The following is an 18446-nucleotide window of genomic DNA, read 5'->3' as shown; positions in this document are numbered from 1 at the left end:
ATAAATATAAATTTTTTTAATATAGAAAATTTGGCATTTATTAAATGACGTTATAAATATGAATTGAAAAATAACTTTTAATCACTTAAAACAAACTCTTATTACTAGAGCTACCTTAGTATATATATTAGCTCTGTAATCATAATTTCATTATCAGTTTTGAGTTGAACATTCCCCTCAGTGAAGGGTTACATTATTTGACGAGACTTCGAACATTTCAAAAACTTCCGATGCAAAATTTTCTAAGAGGATAGTGTTTGAACTTGGTTTCATTTATAAAGACCATTAAAAAATGGCGTTTGATTGAAAACTCTAATGAACTAATGTTAAGGGAACTAAAAATGTTAAAACATCGAATGCTGGATGACCAGATAAATGTTAAAAAGTACGAGAAACAAAAAAAAAACGATTTAAGGTCCTTCCCTTTTCACTATTGAATATGCGTCGCTTTTAGGCATTGATTCGCCAGTTAGGATGTTATTGAATCGAGTGATCCCTTGGCCTCCATTACCACCACCTCTGTCGCCTCCACGACCTAGACCTCTCTTTGCTGGTCCACAACCATCTTCACCACCTCCAACAACTTTTCGCTTTGATTTCGATCGAATCCCTTTAGCAGGCATTGACCCTCCTCTTGTGCTTCCTTCCCCTTTTTTTAACATTATCAGGTTCGGCAACAACAAAAGCTATTTCCTTCTCAGCAACAACTTCAGCCTCTTATGCAGCTTCAACTTGCCTTGCAAATGAGTCAGTCTGCTCCATTCGCTCAACTTCTTCTCTATTCAATGTGTTTGACATCTCCATCATTTGTGCACGAATATGTTCTATTGCCGATATAATATCTTGGTGAAGCTCTAGGGTGAAAGCCTTAGTTTCAGCATGATGCTCCGATTGACGATTAAAGAAATTATTTTCAAACTTTTTATACTGAGTATTAAGGATGTTGATTTCATAGGTATTCCGCTTCAGAATTTTCTCAGTTTCTTTTTGGGTTGCAAGAATAGAAGAGACATCTTCTTTACTTGAAGTAGACCCCTGTTCAAAATGACCCAATCTGGACGATATGTCTATAATGTTCCGCTGCATAGAACTCAGCGCATCCATGACTGAATTGCAAAAGTTTTCTCCTCCGGGAGAAGCTTCTTCAGAAGATTGAGAAGTCGAAGATGCGACTTGGGAACAAGCTAGAGTAGTGCGAATGGGATTCGCATGCACATTTACTTGTAAAGAATGCTCTGGTTCTTTATCTTTGGGAGGGGAAGAGGGCGCATTTGATGTATCCTTAGACTGATCTTCTTCATTTAGAATGTTGACACATACCTGATGAATACGTTCTGAAATGTCTTCAGAGTGAAGAGGTAGATCGACAACGTTGTCAACAATATCTGCAACTGTCTTAATGGGGGATGATTGATGAACATGAGGAAAAGGAATATAATTTTCTTTCACAGGTGCTTCTTCTAAGAATGAGGATGAATCGTCTTTTTCATATTGTTCCCCTCAACAGAGAGAATCTTCTCAAAATCTACTTGCTTTAAGGGTTCTCCCTCAGCCCGTGACCCTATAGACTTAGGTGATTCTTCTTCGACCAATGGAGATTTTTCTGTTTCAAGAATAGGAGGAGCCACTTCAGATGTCTCCTTTTGTGGGCTGGGCGCATGAATAACTTCATTAGTAACTACTTCCTCTTCTATGTTGATATCGGATTGAACCAAGACAGGAGTTTGTTCAATAATATGTTAGGCCATTAGTCGTTTTTCTTCAAATGATACATTGACCAGCTCAATGAGATGGGCAGCAGCCTGCTCCTCTTTTTCGGAAATAGTCTGATCACCTTCAAAGATTTGCATCGGCTCGTCTTGACTAGAAGACATATAATAAAAAAAAATCAACCCAGAAGACTCGGTGTAGTGAACGTGTTGAAGGACTATGGAGTCATAGTTATTCATAATTAAATCAAGTTGCTTCAATGCATTCTGCTCTGCAAGAGCATCCCTATCAAGCGGGTTGAAATTGGCCTTTCTTGCCTCAAGCATGGGAAAGAGAACACGACCCATGATATTGGCCACCACTAGATCCTTTCTTTTGAGGGCTTCTAAGAGCTCATATGTCTTTGCCCATTTCAGGACTCTTTTCTCCATCTTGATCAATTTCTTCCATTCCTTTTCAATTTCGCCCTCTTGGATAATTTTCATCAAATTGAGTGACTAACTTGTGATTCAGCTAGGTATCGAAGATTTTAATCTTCTCAGCCGCTTTCAATTCAATTTGCTCCATGATAAGATTAATAATGCAACTGCCTCCGAAACCTTTTCGGAATTTCTTCAGCAATGCCTTTTCCCTTTCCAGGAACTACGGCTGGTTTGGGAGTGGGCAAAGATTCTCTGATGGTTATGCCAGGAGCGCTCCTAATTGCTCTCATAATTTCATAAGGGGACATAGCCTTCGGAATGGCCCCTTCTGGAAGTACAAACACTATTCCCATTCCCTTAACGACAGGTTAATCTTCAACAATTTTGTCACCAATCGACTCAACATTCGGTTGAATGGGAGCTTGTTTAGAGGATATAACAACAACAAGAGTTGGAGCAATTACCTGCTCTGTTTCATTAATAATATTGACATTACAAGTAGCCTCATCAGCTACTAATTCTTCAGGAAGGACATGCGATAAATTCCTATCAAAGCATTGAATATTTAAACCAACTGGCTCAACAGTCGGTCCTTCAGCTTTTTCCTACACAGGAACATCAATACTAGGCACTACAGCCAGAGAAGAAGAAGAAATTACCTTTTTAGACTTCTTGGACGCCTTAGACTCCTTAGACGCCTTCGTCTGATCAATAGAAGGACCAGAAGATCTAGCCTGCTTCTTCATCGGGCTGGGGGAGGGCGAAAGAGACGAGATTGGAATAGCGGAAAGGAGAGGAAAACCTTGTCTTGCCCTTTCAGAAATGGAGTCAACTGCTCCAGAATACTTTTTCGACGTACTCTTTTGGTTATTAGAGCTAGCCACAGATTCCATAACTGAAGATTTGACTCTTTTAGCACCCGTAGAATGGATGGATGTAGCTTGGCGTTTAGACCGAGTGACCGATTGGCCACCCGTCTATTTTCTAGACGAGCCAAAATTCATTTCCTTCGAGAGATTCAATCTTGCAAGGGTGCTATTCACAGAGAAGTTGGTGAAAATGGGACTAGGGTTAATGGTCTCACCCTCGCCCATAGGAACACCCAAATATTCCATGAACCAGCCGAGTTGGACTGAGAGGCCCACACTCTACTTGTTCCTTTAATAAACCAACTGGAAGAGATTAGAAAATAGGGTGGATGCCCAATTGATCTACATACCTTTTGATATGGCTATCATGTAATCGAAACGGTCTTGGATATACAGGTCGAACGAACCTGCCCTGCCCTGAAGAGTCTTTGCCACAATATCGTTTAGAAGAATAAAATGATGCTTGAGGGCCTTCTTCTTCCCGTTTAATCTGATAGAACTACCATCGTTTTAGAAGACGATATGCATTTATGAAATAGTTTCGGCTGGAAGCGCTGTGCAAAGGAGTGACCCTCTGATGGAAGTTCAAAGAACTTAACATACACCGATTCATCGAAAGAGATAGACTTTCCGTTCACCGTCGTCATTATCGAATCTCCAACCACATTCGCCATCTTGAAAAACTCACGGACCTCCTTTTTATAGAAGATATAAGAACCGTCGAGATATTTCTTGAGGCTGGAGTATTCAAGAGAACGGAACATTTCCACGACATCCTGTTGATCGAAAGAGTAAATAGAGTCAAAATCTACCTGCAGTGTGTTGTGAGCAAAAGAGATAATTTTTTTTTGAGAAATGACTTACGCCATTAATTAAAAAGACCCCAAAAGGGTAAAATGAGTACAAGAGCTGAAATTGAGCTTACAACAATTTGCTCAAAGTCAACACACGATGGCCATGAGGAATCCACAATTGACCTAAAAAACGCACACGGACATTAAATCAAAGTACAAAAGTGAATAAGGAATGAAACTAACAATCAATCAACTAAAACAAGACGATAGAGGTTGATTTCCTCGGACTCGTCTCTCTTGTCTTTGTCCTTGTTCTTTTGTTTCCTTCTTTCTCGTCACCCTTAAGTCTTTTTGGGATATATTTCCATATAGAGTTCCGGCTTCTTCGTCTTCACTAGCTTCTCTTGTCACTTTTTTTCTTTTGGGCTTGAGTTTGGAGTTGAGAGTATGAGTTGTTTCCCTTAAGGTGGTTTCTTTGACAATGTTGCGACTTTCTTTGGTTTCGGAGCTCATGGTTTTCGAGATGCTTTGACCTTCGCTATCATCCACGTCGACTTCGGGCTTTTCGAACCTAATTAGTGGGAAAAGAGCCTCGATTTCAGGCTTAATGGGATCGGGATCTGTTTGGTTCTCGTTCACGTGTTCGTTGTGGCTTTCATTTTCTTTGAGGATTTCGATATAGGATTTCTTGACCACCTTGACATTCTCTTGTTCGGGAGTGGCCACAGGCTTCTTTTGCTTTTTTCCGTCCTTTTTTTTCGGCTGCTCGTACATGACCTCAATGGTGGCCATGTTTCCATTCCATCATCTTAACTCGAAATTTTCCGGTTTTGTACTTGTTGAGTCGATCTCAATACAAATACGGGAAAATGTGACCCGTTCAAATGAGTCAAAGTCGGGATCAAGCTTAAGCGGCTTTCCAATGAGTCCGATGAGGTAGGAAGGTGCTTTGGCATTACAAAGGTGCAGTGGGATGTTTCTTAGTCTCACCCACACTTGTTCGAATTGTGGCGGTTTTCTATTAATGTCCATTTCTCCATTCCATTTGGCGAGCTTGAAACATAAACTGAACATGAAGGTGAAATCTGAGTCGACAATGGCTTGGGCTTCAGGCTTCGTGCCAAAAGTGAAGAAGAAATATACAAAGTCGTTGACTTTGACTTTTTTTAATCCCTTTTCGCTCCATTGTCGGAAAAGGGAGGTCTTGATTGCTCGGAATGGGGCCTTGTGGGTGCTTATGAAGTGCTCGACGACAAATCGCTTCCAATCATTGACACATCCCTCTTCAATTTCTAGTAGGAGTTCAATTTGGAGCGGGTGTTCGAGCGTTATTTTTTTTAGGCTAGGATTCACATTGAGCTTGCTTCCATTAGTTGTCTCGTTTTTGCCCCAAACCTTGTTGGTTTGCCATGTTTGGTTTGCATTTGTTTGTGTAGTGTATGCATAAGTTTTGAGGAACTTGTATAACTCCCTCATGACACCAACCGACCATAGAATGATTTCCTCGTATTCAGAATTGTCGAATGAATTCCAATCTTGCTCAAATCGTTCGCCATTTTGAGAGTAGGAGATAGATTGATATGGAAATAAGCAAGGTTCTTTAGAGATAAGATAGAGAGAAAATTAGGGTTCTTAGAAAATATGAAGCGTAAGAACCCAGAACACATGAAAAATGTCTTTAAATAGAATTCAAACAGTCACATGTTTAACCATCACTTTTTGAGAAAGAAACTTTTCAATTAATTTTTGACGCATTTTCCCAAAGGTATCATTAACTGAGTTTTTACCAAAAAAAATCTTAATATTTAAGGGTATATTAGTTATTTTCTTTAACATTGAAAGACACGTGTCTTCAAGTTATTCAAGTTTAGAAAATAACTATTTTAATGTTTGGGCGGGAAATATTAGATGACAACACATGTATAGATGACAATTGTCCTCAATTAATCCGAAGATGAAGAGTCTAACTACACACTTAGTTAGACGTCTAACTTTCTATTTACATTCTGGCGTCTATGTTGGATAGACGTCTATTAGACGCAGGTGTCTAATCACGCTTGTCTTACAGACGTCTAGACGTCTAGACATCTATTAGACATAGATGTCTAATTACGCTTGAACACCACGTGTTAGACGTGTGTCTAGTTAGACGTGAGCGTCTAAGTATTGTTTTTCCAGACATCTAACATGCGTAGGTTTTAAACCAAGACAAATATCCAACACAGAAGCACAAACTACATAAGAAAGTATACTTCTAAGTACTTGCTTTTCTTTTAGACGACCTCGTCTATTAGACCGATTAAAGATTTCGTCTACGTGCATCTGTCTGAACAAATTAAACATTAAATTTCCCCTCAATTTATTCATATTTAAAACAAATAAATAAATGATTTGATGTCCTCAAGATCCAAAAATAATTTTAAGGAAGAAAAACTTAGTCCATAGGAGTGGCAAATGTGCCACTTGTTGATCTTCTGGAGCATGTTCTCAAAAGAGTGTGCTCCAAGTTTCCTCCATGCAGGTTTCTTGTATCACCTACACAAAAATGTATTTACAACTTTTGGTACCCACATTCACTTGGGTCCTCGGTCAATCAGTCCCTTAGGAATCCATATTTGAGTTATTCTGATGGACTTCCCATTTTGTGTTGTGATTAGTGCGTATGATTTAGGCTTAGTAGACGTCTTTATGCTAGCAGCTGATCCCTTAACTTTAGAGGATGATTTTCGTTTAAAATTTCTTGACTTCTTGTCAAGTTTTGATATGCTAGACTTGCTGGTTGCTTCCTTTCTAGGTTTTAACCAGCCTACATATGGCGGAACATAAATAATCTCATTCTTTAAAGTTAGATCCTCACAGCTTGGATCAGTTCCATTATTAGTTAATCTCCCTTTGACAAAGCTTATTGGCTTAAACTTGTCTGTTGCATAGTTTAACTTTTCACTGGACTCATCTGGAATAGCTTTGTCATATCCTAAACTGGATTTGCATCCGGCAGACCTTAACAGACTAATCTGATATTTGATAGTTTTTCCAGACTTTATCCAAGAATTGACAATATAAGGTAAACGTTGGTTTTCAGAAAACATTGTTTGAACCTTTTCTTTAAGTCCCTCATTTTCAGATAAGATCTCGACCATGTTGTTTTCAAAAACTTTTGAATCAGTAGTTTGAGATATAATAGATTTATCGATTTCAGATTTTGACCTTATTTCATTTTGAGAGTCAGATAACTTTCTGTACTCCATGACCATGTCATTGAGTGTAGTAACTAAGTCATCTCGTGAAAACTCTTCTGAAGAGAAATCAAATACCTCAGAGTCTTCCTCTTCTCTTGCCATGAAGAAAGAAACCTCTTCATCATCACTATCACTGGGTGATGAGTCATTTGAGTCGCTTTTGATCCACTTAGCCTTGCTGCCAGCCGCCATGAGGGCCTTCAGCTCATTCTCGTTGTCTTTCCTCTTTTCATCACGTTTTTGCTTCCTACACTCCTATTTGTAATGACCTAGTATACCATAGTTAAAAAATTTCACGTTAGCCTTAGATTTAGTCTTATCATCATTGTTATTGTTTGAAGAGTTTGAGTTAGAATTGCTCTTCTTCATGAATTTGCCGAATTTCTTCACGAAGAGAGCCATCACGTCGCTATTGAGCTGCTGCGCATCCGTCTTTACTTTAGTGGCAACTAGTGGCTCCTTAGAAGTCACCATAGCCTTGGTTATGATTGTGGATGTGGAGTGCTCCTCTTCATTCCTAGAGATCAACTCGAACTCATAAGCCTTCAGATCGGCATGCAAGTCAAAGACCTCCATCTTATTGAGATCTTTAGACTCCCTCATCGCCTTAGTCTTGATGTCCCACTCCCTGATCAAATCTCGCATGACCTTTATAGCAATCTCTCTGTTGTTGTAGTTCTTGCCCATAATAGATAGGGTGATAACGATTTTGCTGAATCTTGCATAAACTCAGACATCGTTTCTCCAGGACGCATCTTAAAGTTGTCGAACTGTTGGTTGACAACCATAATCTTATTTTCTTTGGTTTGCTCGTTGCCTTTAAAGAGTTGAGTGAGTATTTCCCAAAATTCTTTGGCAGACTCGCATGATATGATGTAGTTAAACATGCTATCATCAAGAAGTCTGTATAAGATATCCATGGCCAAATTATCGAGGTTGTTCTTCCTCTTATCTTTATTTGTCCACCCAACTCTATCTTTCTCTATCTTGATAGGACCTTCTATGACAACACTCCACATGTCATCATCTATGGAAGTAAGATGAACACGAACTCTCTTCTTCCACACGATGTAGTTTTCTTTCGAAAACATGGGGATTTTGGAGGAGTTGGTGTCTTTGGTCATGATTTAGGTTCTTGTTGGTGCTTGAGAATAGAAAACGAGGCTCAGATACCACTTGTTAGGATCAGTGTTACTAATAGAGACTATGGTCTGACTATTGATAACAACTTATGATAAACGATTCGATACTAATCCTGTGAGGGATTAATATTTGTTTATATTTTTCACAAATCCTTCGAACTCTTTAAACGAATTTAAGTGTGAAATTGTTCGTCGGATTTGAAGCTTTGAACCGATGGAAGATAAATGACAGAAAATAAAGAAAATAGGGAGTTGTTTATGGATATTCGGAACAAACCCTCCTACTTCACCCTTTCTTCCACAATCGGAAGGATATCCACTAAATACTTTGAATCAAATACAACTTACTAAGCTAACTAACTCTCTGTTGAACAAAACAACCTCTATTCAACTTACAATATTCTCACAGCTAGACAGTAATTGATTTTCTCTCTTGAGCTTGAATGATTATAGAGATCATTAAGAGCCATAGTAAACTTGTGAATTCAGTAAACGGGTAATGTGTTTCGTCCGTTTTCCTTGAACATCTATTTGTAGTAGAAGGACACAAACGGTCAAATCTTTTTGTGGACACGTGGCAAGTGTCCTTGGAAGGCCTTCCATATTACCAGAATGCAGCGGACTCAAAGCAAATGGATCGTGGCTGTACCGAAATGGTAGTGCGCCGAATATCCTTCTAAAATTGTCTTGTACTGGAAAAACCGTTGAAAGGACATTTGCATACGTGACGTTTGTTCATTTGATACAATTAGATGACATGTCAGACTGCACAGAAGTGAGTGGAGCAGGAGTAGATGACAACTAGTTGATAGTGGTTAGACGGATGCTTTCTTCATACGACGACTAAAGCAAAACATTAGACGTGCTCCATTAGACCAAGTCTAAGGGAGTTAGACGTCCTCGTTTAACTGCGCGTCCCATTAGACTTATCTAATGGAGTTAGACGTCCTCGTCTAACTACGCATCCCATTAGACCAAGTCTAATGGAGTTAGACGTCCTCGTCTAACTATGCATCCCATTAGACCAAGTCTAATGGAGTTAGACGTCCTTGTCTAACTACGCATCACATTAGACCAAGTCTAATAGAGTTAGACGTCCTCGTCTAACTATGTATCCCATGAGACTAAGTCTAATGGAGTTAGACGTCTTCGTCTAACTACGCATCCCATTAGACCAAGTCTAATGGAGTTAGACGTCCTCGTCTAACTTTGCATCCCATTAGACCAAGTCTAATGGAGTTAGACGTCCTCATCTAACTACGCATCCCATTAGACCAAGTCTAATGAAGTTAGACTACCACGTCTAACTTCACATCCCATTAGACCAAGTCTAATGGAGTTAGACTACTACGTCTAACTTCACATCCCATTAGACCAAGTCTAATGGAGTTAGACTACCACGTTTAACTTCGCATCCCATTAGACCAAGTCTAATTGAGTTAGACTACCACATTTAACTTCGTCTAATTCGACTACTTAGACCACGTCTAAGTTAGCATAGTTTAATGCACCTCCACAAAGACAAATAGACAACTTAGATTTATTCTGTTTAAACATCTAGCTTTATTCACAACTAAACATCATCAAAATTCTGTTCTAAACATCATCAAAATTTCGTTATAAAGATTATCAAAATTTCATTCTAAATATTATCAAAATTCCGTTGTTTAATGTTTCATAACTTTTGTTTATTTCTAAGTTAATTATTTCTCACTTAATTAACTCTTTTCTTTACTTTGTTTTTACTTTTTACCAATCATTACTCTTTATTTTCATTTTTTCAAATAACAAAGAGCCAAATTATTATTTTGAGTTCAAATTTGAGTCGTTTTTATCAAACTGGCTCAAATTTTGAATTGTGTCATATGAGACTCGAACTATCAAAATTTTAAGCATTTAGAGTTTTCTTAAAATTAATACACGTGTCTTATTATAACATATCATTTACATTTTTCTAATTAATTTGTGTAAATACAATAAAATTTATAGACATTTTCAACCTATTATTTTTAAATTAAGTATTTAGTTCAAGATTTATGTATTCTATTTTGTTAAAGGTGATTTGAGTGACTTTAAAATATTTGATCTAACAAAATAGATTTGAGAAAATCGGAATAAAGATAAATTTTATATTTGTTTGTTTATAAAACTTCGAAACGATAAAATTTTGTGTTCGGTTTATTAATTTGAATATATTTTTGTTTTAAATTTTGTATTTTTAAGATATATGTTTTTCAAATTATCGAATGCGTTTAAAATATTTAAAAAATGTGCGTATTTGTAAATATTTTAAAACCCGAAAAAAAATAATGTTATTTTTTACCCATTTAATAAATTAGTTAAGAAAAGAACAATGGACGAGCTCGATTTATTCATTAACTTCTTTCATCAGCCTTTATTCTTTCAAAATTTGATAACCTTTATCCTCTCTAATTTCTCTTCAATTTGTTATTAGGTACCCGTCGAGGAACACCGAATTAGGTATACACGTGATCAAATTCAGATATAAAATTTCTCTTCACTAACTGCATAAAGTATCTAATGATATCCCTCAAATTAGTACTCCATATCAGATCGTGTTGAAAAACAAAAGAAAAAAATAATACATTCAAAGTGCATGAAAGCACACTCTTAATCAAATAGTCTAAATAAGTTATTATAATTTTTTTTAAATGAGAGCTTCCCAGTTCTCATATCTGGCCTGCCAAATGGAGTTTGAATGAGATCCTTTAAATGTTTGTTTGAGTTCTAAAATGTTGTCATATGCAAAGAAAAGAAAATTTTGATTAGAATCAAAGAAATTAAGTGTGTGAAAAGGCTAATTACTACTTAGTAGTGTAGCAAAAAATGGATTTTTTTTCTTTTCTCTTGTAAACTCAATCCAACGCTAGTAATGGTCGGCTTTCGAAGGAGGTTTAGACGGGGTGGCCAAGAAGCACGTCTTTGTATGGAGTTGGGGTAAGTGCGGCCACTCTAGGCTTGGCCGAAGGAGTGTGTGGCGGTTTATCATCAGTAGTTGGAATTTTAATTATATGATCATGATTCAACATGAGAGGAAAATGATCGTCTCCTCCCCTTTCTTCCTCTAGCCGCTCTTGAGCTCCCCCACGCAACTTTTCTAGTCGCACTCCTCCCTCCATTTGCTGCATTTTGAAAACCTTCACCACATTGTTCATTCCCCCAGTGAAGAACAATATGCTCCCAAATATTCCAAACCAAATCCAATCCTCACCCTACACAAACATAGATAAAATAATATATTAATTAAGCCTAATAATACTAATTATATGATCAAAATCACCTTGTTTAGTTTGAATGATTTGAAATTACTTTTAAATAGCTAACTATTGTAATCTTTTTCAATCGCAACATTGAAATCATTAACTACATTGAAAAGCATGGCTATTTCCTTAAGTAATCTAGCGCGACTATCCAAACATCAAACAACGTGTTTTTGGTAAAAATTGATATTTTGTTTAGAAGACAAAATTATTTTTAGTTGTGATATTTAGTAACGCCATATTTTATCATTGCATCATAAGAAACTTGGTTATTTAGATATGATGACCAATTAACATGGTTAATTAGAAATAAAAAATCGATTTGAAACAATATGCCTACTTACCAATAAGTCGAGACCGTGATGATTGATCAAACTCTTTCCCTTTTGTCCCAAGTAATTGAGAATGGCACCCACTAAGAACAACAAGCTTCCCATCAAGAACGGGACATGAACACTCTCCTGCAAGATTTGAACGTGACCATCTGCTCTCTCATAGATTTGGCATGAATTATGAGTCGACCCGAGGACCCACAACATTGGTCCCGCCACAAGCAATCTTAGAGCATGCTTCTCCAACTTGAAGAAGCCATAAGCCTTCTCCTCCTGCACTTTGCCTATTATTACCATCTAATTAAGGTTACTTATTATATAATTAGCCATATGCATGTTTACTTAACCATCTAATGATCATTCAATTCCTACTAATCAAAAACAAAAACCCTAAACATTCCTTAATTTACTTATAATTCAACACATTTGGTGTTTAGAACAATGAGACCAATACTAACCTCTTTGATTATTGTTATCTGCAAAGAGATTGATTGACCTAGATATTATTTGATTTGATATAGTAATGATGAAGATAATGCATTGAGTCAAAATTTTTTTTACATAAATTCTCAACATCTATGATTAAATTGAATAAACTAGGGACATATCTACAATAGGGATCAATTCTCAACATCTTTTGATTAAATTGTATCAATAATGGATTAGGGATAAATTCTCAACATCTATGATTAAATAGAATCAATTAGGGACAGGGCTAAATTCAATTATGCAAACAAAAAACATTTATTTATTTTTCTAATATAAGAAATTATTCTCTAATTCAAAATTTTTTTCAATCAAAGTTAGAATCAATAAAATATTTATTATAAAGTTTTCTAATATATTTTTAAGAGGAATAATAGGGAGCACTGCTTTAGGGGAGCGACTCGTACATTGAAAGTGTCACTTTCGTTGTTATACGAAAGTGACATCGCTGTCGAGGTCTCTTTTGTATAACATCCGATGTCTCTTTATTACAAGAGCGATGCCACTTTCTTATAACAGCGAGATCACTTTCGCTGTACGAGTCGCTCCCCAAAATAGTCCAAAGTAGTGCTCCCAATCATTTTTTTTATTTTTAAATTCAAATAATATATTTTTTTTAAGGTCACTCCAATTAAGTTTGGTCTCCTAATAAGTAAAGAGATTGTGCGAGTACAATACTAAATCATTTATATACATACCTGAAGAAAAAGAATGAGAATTCCCAAGAAAAACAAGAGAGAGCCGATAGCCTGTACAACAGGAACTGCAACTTCAACCAGTGCTAGCTGCAAATCTAATTCAAGTAATCGGAGACGAAAATCAATGATAACGAGATGAGCAATAAGATCGTGAACGTTAACGATAATAATGAAGCCTGTCGCGATGAGTAATAGAACAAGGCCTGATTTTGGTTCTTGGGAGAACTGGGAGACGAATCCTCCGGCCAGGACTACCGTAGCTAGAAGGTAAAGCGCGGCGTTCAAGTTTTCTCCTCTTCCGCGGCCCAGTCGCGGTCCATACATTCGGCTCTCCCGTGCCGACGCTAGCTTCACCATTTTTGTTTATCAGAGATAGAGAATGAACATCAGAACATATGTAAGCAAATGAATACAGAGAGGGTGATCGTGGGAAATTTTTTGTTTTGGAAGATAAGTGAGAGAGAAACGGATCGATTACATTACTGGGTAAACGTGGCGTTTCCAAGGAGTTACAACGAAGTGTTTTACCGAAGTTTATTCATTGGTATGCTTTTTTGTTTATTAAGATTTGGAGCCTCAAAATGTTATTAATTTTTCTTTATGTTATAATTCTTATTTAATAAAAGTGATATATATAATAAATTTAATTTATAAATAATATAAAATAAAGTTAACAAAACTAAAATAATTAATTGAGAGTCTAAATATTAAATTATGCAACAAATTGAAAAGAAAAAAATCTAAATATTAACCATAACTCCATATAAGAAACTTATTTAAACTACATAATAATAATATTGAGCGATAAAATATCACAGACAGAACAATCAATTAAACATTGTTTAAAAAATCTGTACTTGGACAACTTGGCTGTACTTGGACAAATGTGTCCTACAATACACCTATGAGAGTCTAAACATTAATTATAAGAAAATTGAAAATGGTTGATATTTAGTGTCATTTATGCAATTATGGTTGGTTTAATTGTTAATGGAATTGAACCTATATGTAGATGTAATTTAAAGTTTTTAGGCGAATTTACTCTTTTATAAGGGATGTTTTTAAAGGTTAATATACAATACTAAAGACTTTTAAGATTTTTCCTCTTCCACAAATATTATTGTCTTTCATAGTTTTTCTAGAGTTTCATTTCTTCATAATTTTTCTTAGAAGATTCGATAATCAGAACCAACATTTGGTATCAGAGCCTATCTGAAAAACATGTCGTCGACAAGATCCACCAGAGATGCGGCACCAATGAAGATCGGTAGTGAAAGGAACGTGACGCTCGCTTATATGTTACTCACGAAGAGTAACTACTCGTTGTGGGAGTTGAAGATGCGTGTAAACTTACAAGCACAAGGAGTGTTGGAAAGTCGTGATGTTCGACGAGGTTGACCAACAAAATAATAGAATGGCTTTCGCCGCCATTTATCAAGCGCTCCCTGAGGACATCCTTCTCATGGTGGCCAAAAAGGATTTTGCTAAGCTAGCGTGGGTGATGCTAAAGACAATGCATGTTGGAGTGGAGAGAGTCAAGGAGGCAAAATTGAAAACCTTGAAGACACACTTCGAGGCGATTCGCATGAAGAACGCAGGATCGGTGGATGATTTCACCAAGAAATTGACATCCATTGTGACTGGTATCCGCTCATTGTGAGAGAAAGTGGAGGAGATCTCCGTCGTTAATAAGTTCCTCAGAGTCGTACCACAAACATACAGATCATTACTACGATCAAACAATTTGGTAACCTCAAGAATATTACTGTCGAGGAGATCATCGGTCATCTCAAAGTCCACAAGGAGAGACTTCGCGGCTACGGAGACCAAGAGGATGAGCACTATTACTCACACATGATGAATGGATGTCACGAATGAAGAAAAATAGAGAAGCCTATTATTCTTCAAGATCGTCAAGTCGCACCGATAATGGTGGAGATAACCGAGGTCGTGACATTGGGTGAGGTTGAGGTCGAAATCGTGGAGAAAACTCATATCGACAAGAAGACACCCAGCCCCACAAAGACAATAGAACAAAGAAGTGTTATGCTTGTCAAAAGTACGGGCACTACGCGTCCGAGTGCCCTAACAAAAGGTTTGGTGATGAGGTAAATCTCACTAGCTTCTATGACAAGGAGCCATAATTAATATTTGATGAGAGAGTGACGAATGTCTTGCCTGAAGATGATGAGGAAAACCTCACTAGCTTCTATGACGAGGAGCCAATATTAATATTTACTGAGGGAGTGACAAATAATTTTCTCGAAGATGAGGAAACAAACCTCGAAGAGTTCGTGCAAGAATCGTCCAAGGATGAACTAGAGGTGGTGTTGCTCAATGAAGAGAAAGTCATGGAGAAACTCCTCGCAAGTGGCATTGAGCGTAATCACACCGACATGTGGTACCTTGACATTAGAGAAAGTAACCATATGACGTGCCATCGAGAGAAACTAAATGAGCTCGATGAGAAAATCACTAGAAATGTGAAGTTCGAAGATGGAAGCAAGACACAAAAGTTTCCTAATCTAGCGAGTGGTAAAATTCTTATGAATAGAGATACCGTATTCGAAGATGAAAAGAAGTGAGAGTGGTGCAACGACAACCATGAGCTCGTACAAAATTTCGTGGAGTTCGGAATCCTACGAGATGTCTATGTGGAGGCACCATTGGTAGAGATGGATCGTGATGAATTGTTGTTGCTCACCACCGACGAGCCAACAACATATCACGAGGTGATAGACGAAGAGTCATGGTATGAATCCATGAAGAAAGAGCTCGACTCCATCACGAACAACAAGACATGGGAGCTCACTAACTTACCACCCGGTCACAAGATAATCGGGTTAAAGTGAGTTTTCAAGTTGAAAAGAGATAGCGAAGGCAACATGCTCAAACTCAAAGTGATATTGGTAGCGAAAGACTACATGCAGATGTAAGGCGTTGACTTTGAGGAGACATTTGCACTTGTTACATATGGCTAATTCTTTCCATTGCAACTCACCGTAGATGGAAGATCCAACAGTTGGATGTTAAATCAGCATTTCTCAATGGTGACATCGAAGTGGATGTCTACGTCTCTCAACATGAAGGCTTCATCATCAAGAATAAAGAGCGCAAGGTGTACAAGTTATATAAGGTTCTCTATGGACTATGTCAAGCACCAAGGGCATGTAACACTTTCCTTAAAAAGAGAATGATGAGTCTCAGCTTCGTGAATTGTTCTCAAGAGAAGGATGTGTACACGAGAAACCATGGAGAAGAAGTATTCATTGTTTTCGTATACGTCGACGACTTAATTGTGACAGGATCAAGTATCAAGGGTGTTGAGGAGTTCAAAAAACAGATAATGAAGGAGTTCGAGATGCATGATATAGGGCTACTTTCGTACTATCTTGGTATCGAGGTGGACTAGAAGAAAGATAGCATCGAGGTGAAGCAAGCAACTTATAAAAAGAAGGTGTTGAAACAGTTTGCAATGGAGGATTGCAACTCGAACAAGTATATGATTGAAGTAAAGTGGCAGCTCAGAAAGGATGTGGAAGGAAGCATAGTAGATCCGAAGGAGTATAGGTGTATCATCGTGTGTCTTAGGTACTTGACGCACACTCAAACCGATATCTCTTATGCAGTTGGCATAGTGAGTCGATACATGGAGCAACCTACCACTCTACACCAACAGGAAGTAAAGCACATTCTTCGTTACGTGAAGGGAACGACGAGCTTTGGGATTTAGTTAAGAAGGGGATGAGAAGTTGAAGAAGTCGTTGGTTTCACTAAAAACGACCTATCCGGTGACACAAACGACATAAAAATTACGGGAGGGATGGTGTTTTATCTCAAAGGGAATCTAATCACCTATCAATCTCAAAATTGGAAAACCGTTGTTTTATCTTCATGTGAGGCGAAGTTTATGGAAACTACTATAGCGTCGTGCCAAGGACTTTGGTTGGGAAACTTGTTAATCATGGTGCTCGGATACGAGCTGAGGCTGGTAACTCTCTATGTCAACAACAAGTATGCAATATCATTAATAAAGAACCCGATGTTTCATGGACGCAGCAAACACATCAACACTCGGTTCTACTTTATCCGTGAATGCTACGAGAACCGATAGATCGTTGTAGAGTTTGTAAGCACTAGAGAGAATCATGCAAACATTCTCACTAAGGCACTAGCAAGAGTCAAATTCGCAAAGATGCGAGAGCTGCTCGACGTGAAGAATCTCGAACTAAATCAAGTTTATGGGGGAGATTGCGAGTTTAAGCATTGATTGTCAGCAAATTGAAAGTTATTGGCTTTTATTGTCTTTTATGTAATTAGGGTTTATTTAATTATTAATGGGTTTGGGCCTATATGTATAAGTAATTTAGGATTTCTATGATAATTTACTCATTTATAAGATTTTTTATAAATGTTAATATACAACACTAAAGACTCTTAAAATTTTTCCTCTTCAACAAATATTATTGTCCTTCCTAGTTTTTCCAAAGTTTCATTTCTTCATAACTATTCTTAGAAGATCTGATAGTTAGAACAAACAACCTAGTATGTGGGTCAACTTGGTCAACTTGGCACTAACTCAATCCACTAGGTAGTCTAGGCTCGTCAACACCTACTTGGAAAACTCAATGGAGCATAAGTCGATCCCAAATTCTCAATATGTAGAAATTGGACCAAGTCTAGAATCCCAAAACGACCTCCCCTACTCCAACGCGTCATGCGTCGAGCATGTTCAACGACCTGTGTCTCTGCCTTCCTCGTGACGAGCAACTTGTGAACACAACAAAATATTTTATTTTGTTTTTTAAATTATCGAAACAATTTATGCCCAAAATTTGATTCTCAGAATGATCCCACATCATCATGAGAGTACAAGGATCATTTATCAAACAATTCCTGGGGATCTAGATCAAATGAGAATCCCATCTTTTTTCCAAATGATTTGAGGGGAAAATCAGATTCAAAATTTGAATGCTTTGGATTAGAATGAAGGATGAGGGATAACTTAAATAGTTTCAAAGGGCTTTATTGGGTTATGTTAGAAAATCTTAGTGCCAAAGAGCTCGAGAAGAATCTATCATTATGGCTCATTAAAGCTTTTCATTTTTTGGATAGGGGTGAGCTAGGAAGTTGTCAAAATCAATCAATAGTAAATATACCATTTTTTTGTAATATAAGTTATGAATAAACCCATTTTTTTCATATCTAAGTTTTGTGCATTCTTTATATTACTTCATCTTTTGATTTTATAGTTTAGAAATTCCCTTAGGTGTTTTAGAAGTTGTTTGAGTAGAGTGCTTTCATTAATCATGATAAGTAAACACAGAAATCCAATTTTGAGAATTTGTGTTAGGATCGATATTGACTATAGAAACGGGGGTATGACTACAGTTAACAACTTTCAAACTTCGATTCGATTTTAACTTTGTTAGAAGTTAAAACATGTTTATATTCTTCATAAATCTTCGCAAGC

At 37.2% G+C, this 18446-nt stretch overlaps 1 protein-coding gene across 1 annotated transcript; it reads right to left on the bottom strand.

Moving 5' to 3' along the window:
* Window positions 1–11089: 11089 nt before the first annotated feature.
* Window positions 11090–13404, bottom strand: LOC124910649. The gene is made up of 3 exons (XM_047451322.1): window positions 12974–13404; window positions 11802–12062; window positions 11090–11409 (listed from the first exon to the last, which is right to left on the bottom strand). The coding sequence occupies exons 1-3, from the start codon at window positions 13328–13330 to the stop codon at window positions 11092–11094; spliced, it is 936 nt and encodes a 311-aa protein (XP_047307278.1). The 5' UTR covers window positions 13331–13404; the 3' UTR covers window positions 11090–11091.
* Window positions 13405–18446: the final 5042 nt, after the last annotated feature.

The sequence above is a fragment of the Impatiens glandulifera genome, chromosome 7 (assembly GCF_907164915.1).
Source record: "Impatiens glandulifera chromosome 7, dImpGla2.1, whole genome shotgun sequence".
NCBI lineage: Eukaryota > Viridiplantae > Streptophyta > Magnoliopsida > Ericales > Balsaminaceae > Impatiens > Impatiens glandulifera.
Note: the sequence above shows the minus strand (reverse complement) of the source record. Positions and strands in the feature narration are given on the sequence as shown.